This window comes from Cynara cardunculus (assembly GCF_001531365.2).
Source record: "Cynara cardunculus var. scolymus isolate 2C chromosome LG 7, CcrdV1, whole genome shotgun sequence".
NCBI classification, from domain to species: domain Eukaryota; kingdom Viridiplantae; phylum Streptophyta; class Magnoliopsida; order Asterales; family Asteraceae; genus Cynara; species Cynara cardunculus.
In genome coordinates this window covers 14,190,183-14,209,368 of record NC_037534.1, presented here as the reverse complement: position 1 = coordinate 14,209,368, position 19,186 = coordinate 14,190,183, and the positions used below count along the sequence as shown (strand labels likewise).

At 34.9% G+C, this 19,186-nt stretch overlaps 2 protein-coding genes across 3 annotated transcripts in view; one reads left to right on the top strand and one right to left on the bottom strand.

Moving 5' to 3' along the window:
• The window catches only part of LOC112515334, a 31,508-nt gene extending 27,156 nt beyond the window's left edge, over positions 1–4,352 (top strand). The window contains exon 10 of the transcript XR_003069515.1: positions 4,303–4,352. The gene's annotated coding sequence lies outside the window, so the exon portion shown is untranslated. The remainder of the gene's footprint in view (positions 1–4,302) is intronic.
• Positions 4,353–6,774: 2,422 nt separating this feature from the next.
• On the bottom strand, positions 6,775–16,816 carry LOC112515530 (probable arabinosyltransferase ARAD2). Of its 2 annotated transcripts, none has more exons than XM_025122406.1 (5): positions 16,745–16,816; positions 16,489–16,669; positions 13,000–13,752; positions 9,416–9,669; positions 6,775–7,835 (listed from the first exon to the last, which is right to left on the bottom strand). In XM_025122406.1, the coding sequence occupies exons 3-5, from the start codon at positions 13,658–13,660 to the stop codon at positions 7,284–7,286; spliced, it is 1,467 nt and encodes a 488-aa protein (XP_024978174.1). In that variant the 5' UTR covers positions 13,661–13,752; positions 16,489–16,669; positions 16,745–16,816; the 3' UTR covers positions 6,775–7,283. The 2 variants fall into 2 exon arrangements, with proteins under 2 accessions (XP_024978174.1, XP_024978175.1); XM_025122407.1 differs by having other exon boundaries at positions 16,489–16,661; positions 16,745–16,795.
• Positions 16,817–19,186: the final 2,370 nt, after the last annotated feature.

Genomic DNA, 19,186 nt, shown 5'->3' with positions numbered 1-19,186 from the left:
TGAAGAAATTGGCTGGAGTATGAAGGATGAAGAAGGTGATCTTGAGAGCTTCTTGAGTTTAGAGAGAGAGAGAGAGAGAGTTTCATATTTTGAAATGTGAAAATGAGTTGTAAGTGGAGAAAATAATGATATTTATATCTGGATATTAGGAGGGGGAGGGGGGGGTGGCCGGCCATGGGGCGCCCAAGCCCAATATATATATATATAATATATATATATATATATTAATTAATTAAATTTAAGCCCCAAAATTGTTAAAATGTCATTTTTCTCAATTTTGACATTTTTCTTCAAATTATAAACCCATGTTGGTTAAATTCATTTAAATAAAAAGTTTTATATTTAAAACACTAAAACCTTGTGTTTTATATAAATTGGGTATAAATTGGAGCATTTGGCACTATATAGGACGTTTCAGATAGTTACGGGTCGGAACCGGACTTTCTAAGCAACTACCGGAAACTCTAGAAATTTTTTGGCCAATCTAATCTAACTAACTCCTAATCTTATAAATTATCTTTAATAACACTAATATAAACTTAATAAAAGCTAACCTGGAAGCTCAAATTTGACAATTGTCACAGTAAATCTGAAGTAAGAGCAATCCTACTTTCGTTTTCTTCCAAACATCGCAATATATCACTTTCTTTTATTTCGTAAATCCTCATGATGTCGGACTTGATTGTAGCTCTACAAGGCACCTTAAATAAAGGTTGAAGACCATTTGAATACTTTCGAAAGCTATGATACTCAACAATAGAAAATGGATAATCATGAAGAATGATCATCTTAATTAAATCATCCCGTGAGCTTTTAGCACTAAAGTTATAATTACTCAACAAAGATGTTTTTCCATCATTGGTGGTCTGCTCTTGAACTAGCATATGTTGCCTTATGTCCTTTATAACTCTCATAGGACATCTTGAAATGATCTTGCAAATGTGTCTTCTCATCATTGGGTCTACCAGTCATCTATTTATTGCAATACTTACATTTTGTAAATCGACGAAGAGCATCAATATATATTGCTTCAAAATGGTTCCAGACAACAAATTTCAATCTTTTGTTTGATGGTTCAATCTCAAGGCTAATATTTGAGCCCATAGGCATGCTTACAGATTCGTTGGTGTCATTACAAGTCGTTTGATCTTTATCGTTTCCTTCCGTAGCATTACATTCAATATCTTTTGTGTTCTTGTTTTATGAATTTTCCATCTCAGAAAATAATCTGAAATTAGGCACAATCTTAGTAAATAGTGTAGAACCACAAGTTTATGTATATAAAACATGACATATATGTACATAGCAACATATATTTATGTACATATACAATACATGTCATCTTCTAAATTATTATATTAGTTTTGAATAACTACGAGCAGCATGTATACAGAGGCAAAGGGGCTCGTAAATTGTGTAGAACCAACTCAATGGCTACTGGCTAGTGAATAACCATGGCCTAGGTGAAGCTAATAGATGTCATTTATCAATGATCTTCTATAACATAAATCACCAAGAAAAATAAGCTACTTGAATGTGAACAAAAACATAATAGGAAATGCAATTATGTAAAGAACAGTAGAACACATATCATAATTAATGTCCTTTAGAACCATCATCACCATTTAAAAAATAATGTGTTACTGTGTTTTCAAAAGAATAGTTCTAAATCAGTAAATCATTCTATTAATGTCCAAAAGAATAGTTCTAAATCATTCTTTAATGTTGAATAACAACATTGTCATCTTCTTAGAAATTAGTAAAATTGGGTTGAAGGCTTGAATCAAACAGAACTTCACTCGAATTTGATGGAAAAATTGAATCAAACAAAACTTTACTCAAAATTGAAACAAGCAAACATAAAACATAGAAAATTAACAAAACACAACCCCCCCCCCCACCATATCCATATCAATGTGTTAAATCAAAAAAGGAAAGGAAGAAAGACTGAAAGAGCAACTACTTAGTACTTATCATAGTTGAGTGCCCGACAGCCTGAGTAGTGAGCCTGAATGCCTGAGTAGTGAGTCTTGACGATGACGACAATGACGAGGGTGAATGTCGAGCCGTCGAGGGAGACGTTGTTGAGTGCCTGAGAGTAGTGGTGAGTCCTGAAGAGAGACGATGACGATTGACGACAATGACGATTGGCGAGGGTGAGTCTGGTGACTGTCGTCGGTCGAGGGCTCAGGGCTTATGCAATTATGACTTATGTGGTACATACGAATCGTATGATGAAGACATGAAGTCCATGTCCATAGCCCAAAAACATATTGGTCCCAAAGCCTAAAAACAGAAGGCCCAAACTAATGATATTAATATACCGGGTGCGGGGCGGGGCGGGGGATGCAATACCCGGCCTCGGCCACAACCCGATTTTCCTATACCGGGATCCCCGTTCCGGTCGGGTGAACCGGGTTCCCCATCGGGTTGGGGCAAATCACCATCCCTAATTGATTTGATTTAAAAGGAGAAGGTGAATGTTGTCGATGCTTGAAACTTCTCACTTATTTGTAAACCAGGAAGTTGAATACATTCTTTAGGTGAAAACCCTAGTCTCTCTCTTTCTCTCTCCATAGTTTTCGCTTCCTTTCAAGCTTTGAGTCTAACAACTCAACGGAAGAAGATAACTCCATTTCCGTGTGAGCAAAAACAAGATTCGATTCATTAACATGAGTATCATGGAGGCTACAAGCTACGTTAGTTGTTTTGACTCAAAAATTCAACAACAAAGGTTGTTCATTGAGATATAAATTTCGGAACTCCTATCCCACCAGTTTTGTATAGATACTTGGAGGAATACGGTTATTTTTTGTTATGTCAATGGCTCACGTATTCCAATAGTGATATTAGAGCATCTTATAATTTCAGTTTAATGTTCAACTTGCTAAGTTAAACAAAGGTAAAGTAACCCAAAGTGTACTCTACAACTTGCTAAGTTGTTTTATTAAAGAACTTTGATCATTATTTTAATATTAATTTTGCCTTTGTACGACTGTATTTAATAAATTAGTTATTTATGAAATTTGAGAAATGACAGAAGTACCCAAGAAAACTCAATTCGAGGTAATTCGATACATGGTTGATGCAACATTAGGCTAAACTGTATTTATTGGGTTGGAATTCGGTTAGGGTTATTTGAAACCAACCAAACCTGATGAACCCGATGCCTTTCTAAACTATAATTTAATATGATTGTTAAGTTTTTGATTAATATACGTGCATTAAACATTAGACCAACCCGTCAATAGCTCTATTCAAAATTATATTGTAATATTAATCTTCAAATTTTTTTGAGTTTGTTAGCCTTTTTTGAACGTTATCATTTTAATTTTACTTTGTTTAAACACAAACGTTTAGTTAAATTGTAAAATGATGTACCAAAGTTTCAACCTGACCAACCCAATCTAATCCGCACGGTTTGGGTTGGGTTGGGTTGTAGTTTTTTTTTTTTTGTTGATTTGGATTCATATTTTTCAAACCGCAAATATTGGGTTGGGTTGTTTCAAATGTCTTCAATCCGACCAACCCAACCCATATGCAGCCTAAATCCAAACCATTTTGGTCTGCTATGAAAATATAGGTGTTGAATTCGAACCCATTTTGACTGGTTCAATCTGCCAATCATATATAAATTAAAGAAGTCTTGAGTAAGAAACTCTCAACGTTTCAAAATAAGTGACTATATTACTATTTTAGTTTGTTTCAAAAGTAGATGTCTACTTTACCATTCTACCCTTAATTATGTAGTGGAGAAAATTTCTCTATATATAATTAAGGATAAAACTGTCTTTTTGTTATTTAAAGAGTAATAATTACATATCTCTAAAGATGCGTCTTTTTTTCCATTGTGGGCATTTATTTTGGAACTGAGGGAGTATTAATTATGATTGTTTTGATAATTAAACACCCTTTTGAAATAGAAGCAACGTCTGCATACATCATACTCGTTGGACCTTATCTTTAGGTGAGATATACTGGGTTTGGTAATCAACTGATTATTAAACTTTATGTTATCATATAAACCATGTTTTTTTGGAAGTATATAATATTTATATACGACAAATAGAACAAATAAACTCACACACCCTTCTCACCTAAGGTCATATACTATTTCGCTTACTAATACTAAAAAACAAACCAAACAAATCTAGTATATACTTTTCAAGAGGAGTGTAATTATGTCTTCTACCTCAGAGGATAGAAAATACATGTTCATTGTGTTTTTTATTGATAAAAATGATTGATATCGCAAAGTTCTTTCCAAATGAAAGGAATTGTTAATACTAAGATGTCTTCCAGGTGATCGTGACAGTCTGAGGGTTTCGATGAAACAATATCGTGTTCAAGATGGAGACAACTTCTATCACGATTTGTTGTGGAGAACATGTCCTTTTGGTGTCGAGCAACTTCATGTGAACAGTAAGTCGGCTTATACTTAATTAGTATAGCTTTCGACTTTTTTTTGGAGGTTTTGATCAATTATTGTGAAATTGCAACAGTTTTTGAGGTGTCGTTCTATTTCTAAACTTGCAACAGTTTGTTTTTGGCGATTATCAAAACATATCTTCATTGCAACGCTAGTCCCCCCCCCCCCAAAAAAAAATTGTGGTTCAATCGGTGGTTATATCTTTCTTTTAAAAATTAAATAGAAAATATATAAAAAATATCTACCTCTATTTTGTTAATTGAAAATTGTCGAAATATAACTAAAATTGGAGCAAAACAAATAACACAGAAAACGATTATTTCATTGTCTTTACTTTGACGTATATTGATATAAAAAAAAATTCATCCACTTTTTCGTGGTTCTACGGTTCTTTTTTTGTAAGTTCATACATGAACAGACACCAACTTCATTAATGTTCATCAAGTTCATTAGTTCATGATGTAGACGTATTCCGTGTTTATCTGTGAAACCAAGATTTATGTTCATATATGCACAAAGTTACTATGTACAATCTATTCGTAAGTGAATAAAATGGAACATGTAGGTACAACATGAAGTCAACAACCTTTCTTTCGATCTTCTTTGATGAAACAAACAATGATTTTAGTCAACAACTTTTCGTCACTTGCATTAAATTCAGATTTAATAACCTACCATATTGATTTGGCGAGATATAAAGGTTCCATATCAGTCACGTAGTATATCATTTTACATAATTACCCTTGTTCACTTATGAGTACACTGATGCACACACGTTTCGTTTAGTTTTATCCATTAAATCACATTAAGTCTATCTAAACCGTTGATGATAAATTTGGATGGATGGGAACAGTTAACAAGGTTAATACTAATTGTTTGGTTAATAAAAGAAGGGATCTCTATATAGAATATCCTATTTTTAGTTAAAACCGTGAGAAGTATTTTCATCCTTCAAATCAATTTCGATCGATCATCAATGCTGATAAACCTTTAATTTTAAAAGTAAATTGAATTAATTTGTTTAAAAATCTTTTAAAAAACATATATAAAAGTTTGAATAAACAAATTATATCAGAAAAACGAGTTTTTGTTCTCTTTAGTTTGACATCTGTCATGTTACACCTTTTTTTTCCATTTCGCTTATCTTCATAAAGAAAATAACATAACCTTCATTGTCCATTATGTCATGTTATTTTTTGTGAGGTTTTGGTTCATGTTTAAAAAATAGTTGTTACATTCACATTAAATACCTGAATATTCACAGTAAAATATGTGAGTATTCTATTACTTCTTGTGAAAGTTCGATTAGAAGTCAAATTTCGCTACCTTCATACGAAATAACCGAATCTTTGATGGCAGGTTACGTTATTTTCTTGTGAAATTTTTGATTCATGTTTGACAAATAGTCATTATATCAGGGACGGACCTAGATTTTTTTTTTCAAACAGTGGCACCATTTAAGTATAAGAAAAAACTATAAAAGGATATATGAGTTAATATATGCTCTAAAGTTGAAAATCGAGAATCCTGAGTAACCGGCCATGCCACTAAAGTAGTGATAAATAAGGAAAAATTTCAAACGGTGACACCGTTTGACTATAGAAACAAATTATACGGAATTTTTTTCAAACGGTGGCATCCTTTGACTAAGACAATGACACTAACATGATTCGAACTTGGATCTGGAGTGGAATAAAAGTCTTGCAAATCAATTTTACCAAATAAAACTTGTTCTCATTGTAGTTTCAAAATACATACGTTGGCACACAATAGATTAATACAGTTGCACCTTTCACGAACTTAATTTTTTTTACCATTCGATGGAGGAATAATACGGTGGCACAAACCACCCTATACAATTATCTAGTTCCGTCCCTGAGTAATAGATACAAGTTATATTCACCTTAAATAATTGGACATTCACAATAAGATATATGTGAATGTTCAGTAATTTAGTTGAAGGTTTGAAAAAGTGTTTGGATTCATCAAAAGTGATCTAATGGCCAAGAATCCTTCTCAAATTTCTCACCCCATCTCTTCTTTTCTCAAATGATTCCAATATAAACAGTAAAAAATTCAACTAAGAATATTAAATATCATGAAAAGTAAGAGATATAAATCGAAGGAGAGAAAACTGTATTTTTATTGCACTTAAAACGTTCTTTTTATAGCATCTTCAACAGATTTTCTAAAATGTGGATTTTAAAAATTTTATTCCAACAGATTCTCCAAAACCTTCCCTAAAATGGAAAAAAGTAGGAGAGACGATAAAATTATCGAAATTTGATGTTAACTTGAGAAACCACCAGTGCTATGAAAATGAAAAGTTAGAAACCATCAACGTAAATAATACATCTAAAGAACCATATCCAAATTTTGAGTAAATCACCGAGACCTTCAGGTGTAGTTCGCTCTAAATAAATTTAATAGAGTACACGGACCAACAAATAGATATTATAGGGTATGACGTCCTCTTCTGAAACATACTCAGAACACCGACCCCACAGCCATAATGGGAACAGAAAATCACTGCAAGGCAGGTGTAGTGCCAAGGTTTGAACTTGGAACCTCACGTCCATATATAAAGAGAGGAGGATCAAACGAGAATGTTGACTTTAAGAGGATATGAAAACAGTCAAATTACGTGTAAAATCACATGTGATTTTACATTAACAGACAAAAAAGATGTGGGCGACTTTGACCACATCTTCAGGCCATGGGCCAAAGTCATGTGAATCACATGTGATTTTGTACGTGATGTTAGTGTAAAATCACATGTTATTTGACTGTTTTCTTATTCTTTTAAATAGGTACAATTCTCGTTTGAACCGGCTCTATATGTATATATTTTAATTCAAGTACAATGGCAACGGCGTGGGACGGATGCACCAGGCGGTTTTCGTCTTTCTCGAACTACGGCCTCTTTAATCATCGGCAACTTTTGGTGAACCTTTCGCCATATGTGGTTCACTGCACCATCAACTGGGATCGTGCCAACACCACCCGGATAGCCGTTATCGTATTCAAAAAACGTCTGAACCTTAGCCATGTTTTCTCTAAACTCGCCTTTCTGCAGACCGGTATAGCTTCTGAGATGGTTCATGAGCCAATTTGGCCGTAGCGCTTCGCTCACGGCTACGAATACAGAGAATTTGGTGTAGTCCAATGTGCCTTCAAATGGGAGCTCGATGTTGTCACTAACAATGACGGGAATACAGAGACTTTGGATGGCATCGAAAAGACGGCATGAAGTCGGAGTATCGCCTGCCGGATGCAAACAGAATTCGGAAGTTCTCATTCCTTTTATTGATTGTTCCTTTCCGGTTGCATTTGGGAACCCTTCTTCCATTATAACTCCAGGTTCATTGATCAACAAGTCCCATAACTTTTCTCGTATCAAACCACCCTATCGAGGTTCACCCGGTGAATAGAGAAATTTTGAACTTTAGAAAAATGCATATAAACTTTAAACTTTAGCCCAAAAAGGAGTTAAAAATGTAAACGGAAAACTGCATGAAAAGGCAACGTACTTTGGTCTGTGTAACCTACTTCCAAAACCTTCATTTTGGTACACCTTAAATGTAATATCTCAAACATTTAGACTAAAGTATGGTACCTAAATGTTTGAGATGTCACATATGAAATACCAAGGTTTTTAAAGTATGTTACACCAAATAGGAATCGCAAAAAAGTATGTTGTATTTTCATGCATTTGTCCGTTAGTAAAATGCAATCAGATTTTCGTGTAAAGTTACCATAAAAACAAAGTTTGTGATACAAGTAATCAAATAAAGATTATACAAGGGTCATACCATCTTTTCCATATTTGAAGCAGGTTTTACTAGATATAATGCACATAGTTTTTGATATTTGGTACATGCAGGTCTAACTTCACATACGAGGTCTTCACGAGTTCACGGAAAGAACTGCTCTACTCTTTGGGATAGAGGTCAGATTTACTTATATCGTACCCCTAGACCCCACCTTCAATGGGATATTCTCGGCTCGTTTGGTTCGGTTTGGTTTAGGTCTAACTTCATATGTTATTACAACAATGACCACATCACATCATAAAACCGCGAAAGTAATTGGCGGGTAGATGAAAAATATATTAGTTTGTCCCCTCTGACCTCCAGGCCATTACCCTTCAGTTTCTCATCGCATTTTGCCAAATCCATCTCAAATTTAAGCAAAAATTTATATGTTCATGAGAGATTTATCTTTGCTAATTCCAAGCACTTGGTTCAATCTTGTGACCAGGTTCTAGCAAGGGTCAATTGGCCACGATCCTTAAATTTTAGCCTAAAAATGGCATAAATGTGAACAGAAATTGGAATATAATGATCATAGGCTAAGTTCACGAGTTGGAGATAAGTGGACTCGAACCGCTGACATCTGCCGCAGGGTAAATCACCGCCTCTCACAGTTTCTAGTGTGGCTGAACAAATATTATGGGTCACAGGAGAGAGGCCAAACAAATATATTTTTACTGTCAATGGATTTGAAACATATAATGAGTAGAATAATTTTTTGTTTCTTGGACTATAAAATCCATTCATTTAGTCATTGTACCCAGTGTTTTGATCAACTTTTGCACACTAGACCTACTTTCTGATAAAAACAACTTTTGCCGTATTTGCCCTTAATGATTACTCGCCTTTTATTATTGTAACAAAACCAAACACACCCAGTATGGGGTAGTAGAGTCTGCGTGCGGGTGAGATGTACATGGACCTATTCTCTACTCCAAAGCGTAGAGCGGTTGTTTCCGTGAAGATATCCAGCTTGCAAAAAAGCATTTGCAAAAAGGTTTAGGGAAGACCTGACTGCTTCAGATGGTGTGACAAAAATGTTTGAAGAACGGCACCAGACAAAGTAACTCTCTTTTTTGCTCGAAAGTGCGTGGGTAAAAGACAGTTAATAGTTAACTTTATAAATGGGCCAATCTGATGTTTTATCGTGAATGTGAGAATTATAAATGCTTACCCGATGCCGATGCTTAGCTCCTTTGAAATAGAGAAGAGTTTGGCGTTTCTGGTCTTCTGATAGGTGCAATCTTGGTAGCAAATATGTATAGGGTACTACAACATCTTTTAGCAGCGAAACCTGGGTATGTTGTATCATATCAGACATGTTGCCATTAGAAGCTTTCGAGTCAACCCTGTACCACCCACCAAAGTCAACAACAAGCAGAATGGCAGGAGCGATCTCATCTCTAACATGCGACATTGCAACAGGGTCTGCCAAAGAAAGCTTCAAGTTTTAACATAACCTGAGAATCCAGACATATTTATGATTCATAAAGTAAAGAGAAGATGAACAGATAACTAGTGGCAAAGTAGATTGCTGTAGCTTTCATATCAAGACTTCACTTGTAGGATATGCCCAAATTGCAAACTTCTAACAGTATGAAGCATTCATTGGAAAGAATGATCTATTGAGCAACTCAATTTTACACTCAAACTACAGAATGTCAATAACACAAAACAAACTTTCAAAATCACATGTTTTTTCCCCTTTGGTTGGCAGATACATTACTTCATGTGAAACTCTTACATCAAATAATACTGATTTTGTAATTTTATTGATATTTATAATTCTTTTATATCAAAACTATAAACATTTAAAATTTTGATAAATTCTGCTTCTTCCACGTGATCTTAATGAAAGTTTGATGAACTTTGACTTGGATAGAAATTACAATAAATAAATGAACATATTGAAGAAAAATAAATTCTTTATCGTAAAAATAAAAAATAAAAAAAAATAATGCTTGCCCAGGTGGCTTCTGGAGATGCTATATTTCTTGAGGATAATTCAATAAGGAGCTAGCATTGCTCCAACATCTATTTTCCGTTGAAGACAATCTACTCTTAATGCTGATATAGCACAAACAAGTCTTCTTCTACCTTTCTTTCTGCATAACTTTCACCACCACCTAATGGCTCAGATGTATATTATCATATAACTTGAAATAGCAAAGCCTTTATCTTGTTTCACATGACACTTAGCCAATGACTTATAGTCTTGTTAATGGTAAAGACTCCAATAACATTGCATGTCACGTGCTTTCCAGAAAACCTCATATCTGGTACCCAACTAAGCAGAAATTTATTTGTTACATGTAAGCCATATTCATTACTTGTTAAATTTTTATAACTGGGACATACACAAATTAACTGCCACAAAATGTGAGGTCGAGCTTTGCTTGTTATATATTTCATAAAAGCCAGTGCAAACTTTTGAGACACGGTTAATATCAGTTGGGGGATCTAAACAAGAACAGATGGGGATTTTCTGCTGATTTTGACTTCTGCAGCGAGTCCTGTGAGTTGGCAAGATACATTTGTTTCTAACCTCCCTATATCATCTAGTCACATCACTTGCATATTTCAATTAGTGCAATGTGATGTTTAGGAACTTTCTAATGTTGAGTCAGTCTTTAAGTTTGAAATATTTTATTACTCCATCCATGACTAGTCTTGTACTTGAGATCTTCATCAAAATTTAGAAGTGAAAATTGCTCCAGTTTCCCTTTTTTGGGCATTATGTTAAAAACTTATTTAATTTATTATAAACATCGTCATATTAATAATGCAAAAAAAAGAATATTTCAGAACTGATTTAAGTAAATTTATGTGTTAAGAGATCTTGCATGGATCACCTTATGCCTTTGCAAAAGAATAATATGGTGTAGCTCCATGGAAGCAACTCATTCATTGCAATATTCCCATTTGCAACTCTCAACTTACTTATTCATTGCAATGTTTCCAACTAAGTTTAAAAGTTACTGAGGGATGTTCTTCTTCGGCCAATTTTTACTGGAATGTCTTGCTATATCTTCGACAGTAACATTCCCTCAACTCTTCTATCAAAATTGAAGAACTCCATACAAATGATTGCTGAAGAGAGAGAAATGATTTTATTATTATTCCCATTGATAAGAACCTTTGAAATTAAATGTTTAGAAGATAAAAATAATATTATATTAAATGTATTTGACTATTTTCATAATATAACTAATGTTGCAATCTCCAAAAATGGAGAAGCTCTTGGAGTTTAATGTAATTGTTTTTGGAGAATCTGTTGGAGATGCCTTAATATAGCCTTCTGCATGGTTGTTTCACATGCCTTCGAATTATTTTGGTTATGCATGTTTTTGTTTATAACTTTGTTCAGGAGAAACCAAACTACATCTGAATCCTATTAAATCTGCTTTGTGGATTTCTCCTGTATCCATAAAGCCATAAAGGTTTAAGGTGCTATAATCCTCACTTGGAAGATACTATTTGAAGTCAGTCTGAGGCTTATTTTTCTCCTACTAGTGTCTCTAATCCTACCCCTCTTTTTCTAACTTTGAGAGTACCTATTTTTGTATAAATCTGCTTATAGAAGCCATAGAATCCTCTAGTGCAACCACCCAAGTGTTATTTATTCATACACTTGACGGTCTTTTACATCACTATTGCTCTCCATCTTTGGGCCACATTGTTGGTGACTTCTCCATTCAAATACCGAGACCTAGAATGCTCACCAAATAGCTCTCTCATGCTCCTTTCCCTGCTATGTCTATGTGAAATGGCACTCACACTTGCACGTAACATCTGAGCATTATATTATCATTTAACTATAGTTGTGTGCCCTTCACCTCATCCCATAGATGGTCATACTATTTCCAGAATGTGAAGGGACACTTTAGTTTCAAAATAGTACTAGGATATGTATGAGAAGGATGTAAATACAAAATGACATTTGGTCATAGAGCCTTGTTTTTCTAAAACAAATGTTTCGTTTGTGAAACTCGGTCTTTGCTATCAAGCTTCATTTTCATGATTTTTTCCATCATTTGACAGTGTATCTTGTGGCAAAGGGATTCTCAAGCTTTTGTTATTGACAATGAAAAGTACTTCTTCCCTTTGAAAAGTCCTCTAAAATCAATCATCATCCTTGACAATCCGTTTACAATCTCAAGGAATCTCCCAAGCATTTCCCTGAAGGTTCTTCACTGTTTGTTTTGTCCATGTTATTGTAGATCCGAGAAGTTCCATTGGAAATGATTCTAAGATATTGATCCTGGATAACGCACATACTTTATAGTCAATGAATCTTGCTTTGCAGGATCATGTAATGTTTCGCACCTCCTATTTATATGTGTGCTACTTTGATGCAAATTGGTACACTGATCAACGATCCAGTCTAGAGACAGTTGATCTAAATGATCGATAGAAATAAAGAAGACTGATCAGCAAAGAAATGATCTAGTTGTTAAATATTTGGGAATTGCATATGGTCTAGTTAGTTTGATCCATTTTGCATCTTACACTAGCAGTGGGATGTTGTTCTCTGTATCTTGAGGTGCCTAACAGAATAAGTGCATTGCATCCAAATCACTCTAGTCTATAACCATGTTTGACAAGCATACAAATTCATAACATGGGCTTAGAGAACCCATTAACACACACAAATGAATTCTTTTTGCAAAGAAAATGATATTTAACACCCTCCTGAAGACAATACACCCTACTAAACAATTTGTGATATAAAGAGTAAACGAAATAAGAAGCAAGTACCTGTAAGAACAAAGACATGATCTCTACCACCAGAACGTTTCCAAGCCTCAGTCCCTTTCACAAAACTCAAAACCTCCTTCTGTCTTGCATAGTCATCATTCCCCACCTTCTTTCTGAAAGCCCCTTTGGCAATACCAAGCTGCAATTCAGCACTTATTGTCGCAAAGAAAGGCACAAAAATGACATCAGCCTGTTCAGGAGAAAAAACACGCCTTGCAAAAGAGTTACTTCTTAACTCTTGTGGAGTTATCAGATCACCCATGATCCAGTACTCGGCACTGTATTGTTTGATCAATGGGCTCTCAGGATAACGGGGAACATTTTTACTATTCCAGGAATGGGTCAATCTGATTTGATTGTCTACTTCACTGCCCAGTCTTGAATCGTGGGATAGAGACCAGTAGTTTTCTAAAAGACCATAGTTGAGTGATCTAGGTAGATCTGAAACGTATACATTGATTGAATTGCCGATAGCCTTGTTGTTGGGTAAGTCGATGGCAGCGGTAGAGATGAGACATGAAGAAGATGCCAATTTGGATGTGCGATTAGATGATAGAAGGAAGAGAGAGAGTAAAAGAGCAAAGAGCACGGAGATTGAGAGAAACAAAGTAGAAATTGAGCATGCAGAAGCTTTACTGCTGTTGTTGTACTTGGGGGCCATAGTCTCACTTGCTCTTAGCCGCCACACCTTTGCATACTAGAAACACTTCCCTCATATTTGGCCAAAAACAGCTCGTATTAGAGTACTCACTCCTGCAACATTATTTTCCAGAATAACAAAATTAAGAATTAGGATTTATAGTAATGTTGAATTGCAACACCATAACCAATGAAATATCTGTTTTCATTATAATCTCTATCTGAATATCTTCAACACAAATGTATTAGTTGCAATTTTGCAAACATCTCTGAACTAAGAGCGAAAGAAAAGGTTAACAACTGAAAATAATCCTACATCCAAGAAGATTTTATTCCATTTCCTTTGGCCAATTTACTGATCGTAGTTACACCATCCAAATCTATGGGTAAACTGCATAAAAGTGTGTAAGATAAATACCATGTGAACCTGGCTTCTACAAGTACGTTTTGGCAGAAACCTCTAATTCACACAAAGCAGGTGTCTCCATTACTGATCCAATCCCATTAACTAGGATGTATATAAGCAGAAACATCCACAAAGAAACAGCACAATGGAATTCATCTTTTTTTACATAATCTATCTATTTCCATAATCCATGTTTAGCCATTTGTTGTAGAAAGAAAGAAAGAGATCCAATTGCCAATCTCAACCATAAACCTCACCAGATTCAAACACAAACACACTCGGTAAGTAAATTTTTGGCTTTGGGTGCATCAATAGAGAAACCAAGAAAGAACTTAAGCAAAAGTTGATACTGCAAGAACATAATCCCATATAAAGTTCATAACCAACCAAGGTTCTAAATGATGCGAGGCGTGGCATGGCGGCGATGTCAAGCCTCAAGTCTTACGAGTTACGCAACGCTACAATGTTTTTCAAGAAGTGCTCTAAGGCGGCATACACACAAACACACATACACTCATACCCGCACTTGTATGTGTTAGTGTTTTGAATAATATTGTAGAACAAACTAATTAAAGCAATAAAACTAAAAAAGAAAGAAGAACCATTGATACCAAATATATAGAGCTTACAGAATATGATATCAAGATTCAAGAGTACAAAAATCGGGATTAAATCTCTTGAATCTATACTCACAACTTTTTTCAATTTTCAAAGAATTTGTGTTCATGTACTGGAATGTGAGTAACTATTTGCCTATTTGAGGTTTTAGTTTTAAATTTCCTTTTTATGTTTATTTAAGTCCTAGGACATTATATACTAATGTAATCACAAACCTTACAAAATAACGTAACATAGCGCGCCATAACATGTTACAATGCAAGGCAACCCTAGAGTGGATCCATAGGGGTTAACGTGTACATGGCGGCGAACCCAAGCCTTGACACCATAATGAGGCCACAACAAGTTATTTAGAACCGTGTAACCAACCAGAACATGTAATATACGAAGTAAACCAAGAAATGCAGTATGGAGCTATCATTAGGGCGGAATACGAGCATCATAACTCATAAGTCATAACTCAAGAGGACGAGACTAGTCTCTGATGTAGTTCAATTTCAAGGTTTCCCTATGTAGTTGGAATTCAATGTTTCAATCAAGTCTAAAAACCATGCAAAGTTGTAGAAGATTTCTATTCAACATGTTGAAACATTGCATGCTAGGGTTTTTCAATTTAGTGAACTGATAATCATTAGTTCTATACTTCAACACACACCCACACACCATATATTCCATAGTGGCATAACATAATGGAAAACCTTAAAATCCGAAAGATTGTTGGACGTTCTCAGTCATGTTTTCATCAAAATGCCATCCACTAATCCACTCCACAGATCCACAAACCAAAATATCGCCTCTGATCTTGAGTGATCTTCATGTCCAAGACCCTTTCCACCATTTACCAAGCAGGCTCGAAAGTTACATTTGCATCCAAATATTTTTACAGGGACTCAGGGAGTACAAGTTTTGAGTTTTGACCTCTGTAGCACTTTTGTTTTAATCTAACCTCCTTGTTTCATTCTCAATAATTGTTTCTTAACAATTACATATCTCATCAATAGATTCCCTACCAAATGCCTTCAAGGCCAAAGTTCTTTTTAACTCTTGTTTGCTGTCAACCCCTCTTACTGTCACTTCACACCTTTTGATTGCTTGTGTTATGCATCTACTCTCAAAGCAGGCAGGGGCAAGTTTCATGCTAGAACATCCTCTTGCATTTTCCTTGTATATCCTATTGGCAAGAAGGCTTAAAAGTTGTACAACTTTGACACCAAGAAGATTCTGATTTCCAGGGATGTTGTATCAAGAAACAACTTTCACTTACCTCAAACACAACTCCACATTGCCTCTTCCTACCAGATTCACATCCTTTCACAGATCCTTCACTCACTACATTCTCAGATGATTTCATTTATATGAATTCTTAATCTTCTTCCCCTCTTACCATCTCAAACATCCCTTCTCCTCATGCATATTCTTCCAAAGTGAAAGTGGCATAGTCAGATAGTCTAGATTGTCTGACCGTCATAAATCATATCAAAAAACCCAAACTTCAGAAAGGCAAAAGATCCTAAATCCCAATTCTAACAGCATCATGAAATAGGATTTGGAGTTTCACCTCCAAATCCCAATTCTAACAAGACTTCATTCCAAGTAGTTGCTAAATGGGAGCCTAAAGAACCAACATAGAAAATTCTTCATTCAAGCACAAAAACTCCAGGGAGCTACACTGGTCAAAATGGTTATTTCTAACCAAGTTTTCTATTCTACCTTCTACCCAAGCAAAAACTAGCATTCAAACAATCAAACATTGTTCTTCAAATAGAAGATCTGGTAAGATATTGAACAATCAGGAATGAAGAACTCAAAGCTGAAACTCGAAATACCTGTGAACCATGAACCGTCAAACAAATCAATTTGGTAACCGGTGACTTTGTTCTTCGCTGATGCTCTTCGTGTCTTTGTTCTTTTGTCCAATCCAAGAATCAATTTGGTAGTTCGTCGCTTGCTGGCTTTGTTCTTCACTTCGTGCTTTGTTCCGCGTTCCAATCGAAGAAACCTAAATGCCTATCATCAGATGAGATCCGAAGTAAGCACAAAGGAAGCGAATACTTTTATAAAAATGATTTCATTCTAACTTACTTAATCTCCGTCGAAGGGAGGAGGAGAGGTCCGCGAGATACGGCGGCAGACAGTGTCAGTGGAACTCCGGTATCTGATCGATCAGCGGAATTGGGAGTGGCAGTTTCCGTTGTCCGAGAGTGTGTGACTGTGGTGGTTTTTTTATTTTGTTTTACCTTTGGTCCTCATACTTTACATAAAGTTTCAATTTCCCCCCTTTACTTTAATTATTCATAACTGACCACTATAAATCTAACTAATCAAATCAAATCAAATCAAGCCAAATCAAACTTAGGGACCACCAAGCCGTGCATGTTATCAAACATTGCACCATGTTGTGTAGGTTAAAACTTTTGTGATGTTTGCGGTTTGTATATTTATCAAACCACACTTCGAAAGTTGAAGTATTATTTCTGCATCTCTTTGACCAAATCTGCTTGAAAACACCACTTCCCATCCGACATTTTGACTGCATGTGTTAAATATCTGCCAACGTTCATTTTGAGTCAATATCGAACTCTCTTTGTGTTTTTGAATCATCGATTTGTGGTTCAAACGACATCACACCGCACATTCTTATATATTTTTAAAATGTTATATGTGTATACATATTCATTAATTAAATGAAAGTAACAAATACGTTATTTATTAACTTTATAGTTTTTCTTTAGTTTTACATTACAAATTCTTTATTTAAGTTATTTTCTTTTGTCTTTTATTTGACGTCATCATCGACTTTATTTTGAATTTTACCTTTTAGATGTATTTGGAATAATTATGGAAACCTTTTGTTTGTTTTGCACAATTTTTAATCACATTTTGGACGTTTTAGAACTTTTTATTGTAGGGAATATGATAACGTCCTCGTCAAATTTATTTTAATGTTGTAATTTTTATAATTATTGGATTGAATGTGTTAGGTAGAAACCGCATAAACCATGTCACACTGCACTGCATTGTTTTTGTGGTTAAACATATACGGTGCAGTTTGTTGTTTGGGAAAATCTTCAAATAGCATATACGGGTCGGTTTGCAGTTTGACCCTAAACCATTGTTCGAAAACGCTCACCGTAACAGCCACCACTGTGCGCCATGGCTCAAGGCTTGTGTCTCACGTCACATTAAGCCTGAGGCACGCCATGGTGTAATGCGCAGTTTTTGTAACACGATATTTGATTTAACTTATCTTTTTGACGTCTTATTTGTTAGTTTTGATATATAACTTAATTTAAATTGTTTGTTATCATTGATTCATTGAGTAATAATAGAAAAACATATGTTTGTGTATATAATATTATACATGGTATAGAGATTTGTCGTCATAAGTCATGTCTTGAAAAACATCACAACCTCGTTGTGGCTTCCAAAGCTTGAGGCTTGGTCTTGCCGCTATGCGACGCCCATGCTATTTAGAGTCTTGCCTAAACCACACCAAACCGCACCACGGACACCCCAAACCAAACCAAATGAACCCACTAGACGGACTGTTTTTATGAAGACCTCTGACTTGTGCAAAAATACGAGCAAATATAAAAAAGATAAAAAAGGAAAAAAAACCACCACATAAGATAATACTTTATTATCGACCATTTCTCTTTGTTTTTTTGTATATGTGGTATAATGAACAAATTGAAAATGTTGGATATCGAGTAAAAAAGAGGATAAATCGGGTTGTATCAACCCAAAACATATGTTTGTTCATTTTATTTCAATTTCGAAAATAAACATTGTAACACCCGTAAAATCCTATAAAATTTTATATTTTGGAAAATATAGGAATTTCCTCAATTTTGACTTTTAGTGTTGGTTCATGTGCTAAGAAGCATGTTGGTTTGACCTCAATTTGGTATGATCTCATTAGAAAATGATCCGTCCCAACCAATAATGAGTTCTTGAGTTAATCATATTTTTGGAGCATGTGCTTGCATAAACATAGGTTAAATGCCTTTTTTATTGCTTATGCTAACTTTTATTGAGTAGTCAAATAAGTGTGGAGTATATTAGGCTAATTTGAGTTTTGGGGACATTTGTCTAATTTAATTTGCTCTATGTTGAGCTTTGGACATGATATGCATTTAGTGTATTTTTATTTATGAATTACATGTTTTAAGTGCATTAGTCATTTATTTGGTGTCATGTAATTTAAATTGTAATACATTGGATCCATAGGCATATGATTCAGTCCTGTTTGATAAGTGAGGAGTCTTGATGTCTCCACTTTGTGACCTATGCTCGAATAGGCATTATGTTCTTCTCGATATTATGAAGGTGAATTCTTATGAGTTGAACTCTAGACCGTTAGGCTTGTGGTTTGGAGAATTAATCCTTATGTATGAGGGTTAAATGCATTGTGTTATCAAGTAGAAAGTTTGAGCTTCCTATCTTGAATGCTAGTGAGTAGACACTAAAGGTTGAATAGGAACCTTAAGGTTGGAACTCAACCGAAGAATAAATGAGCACTAA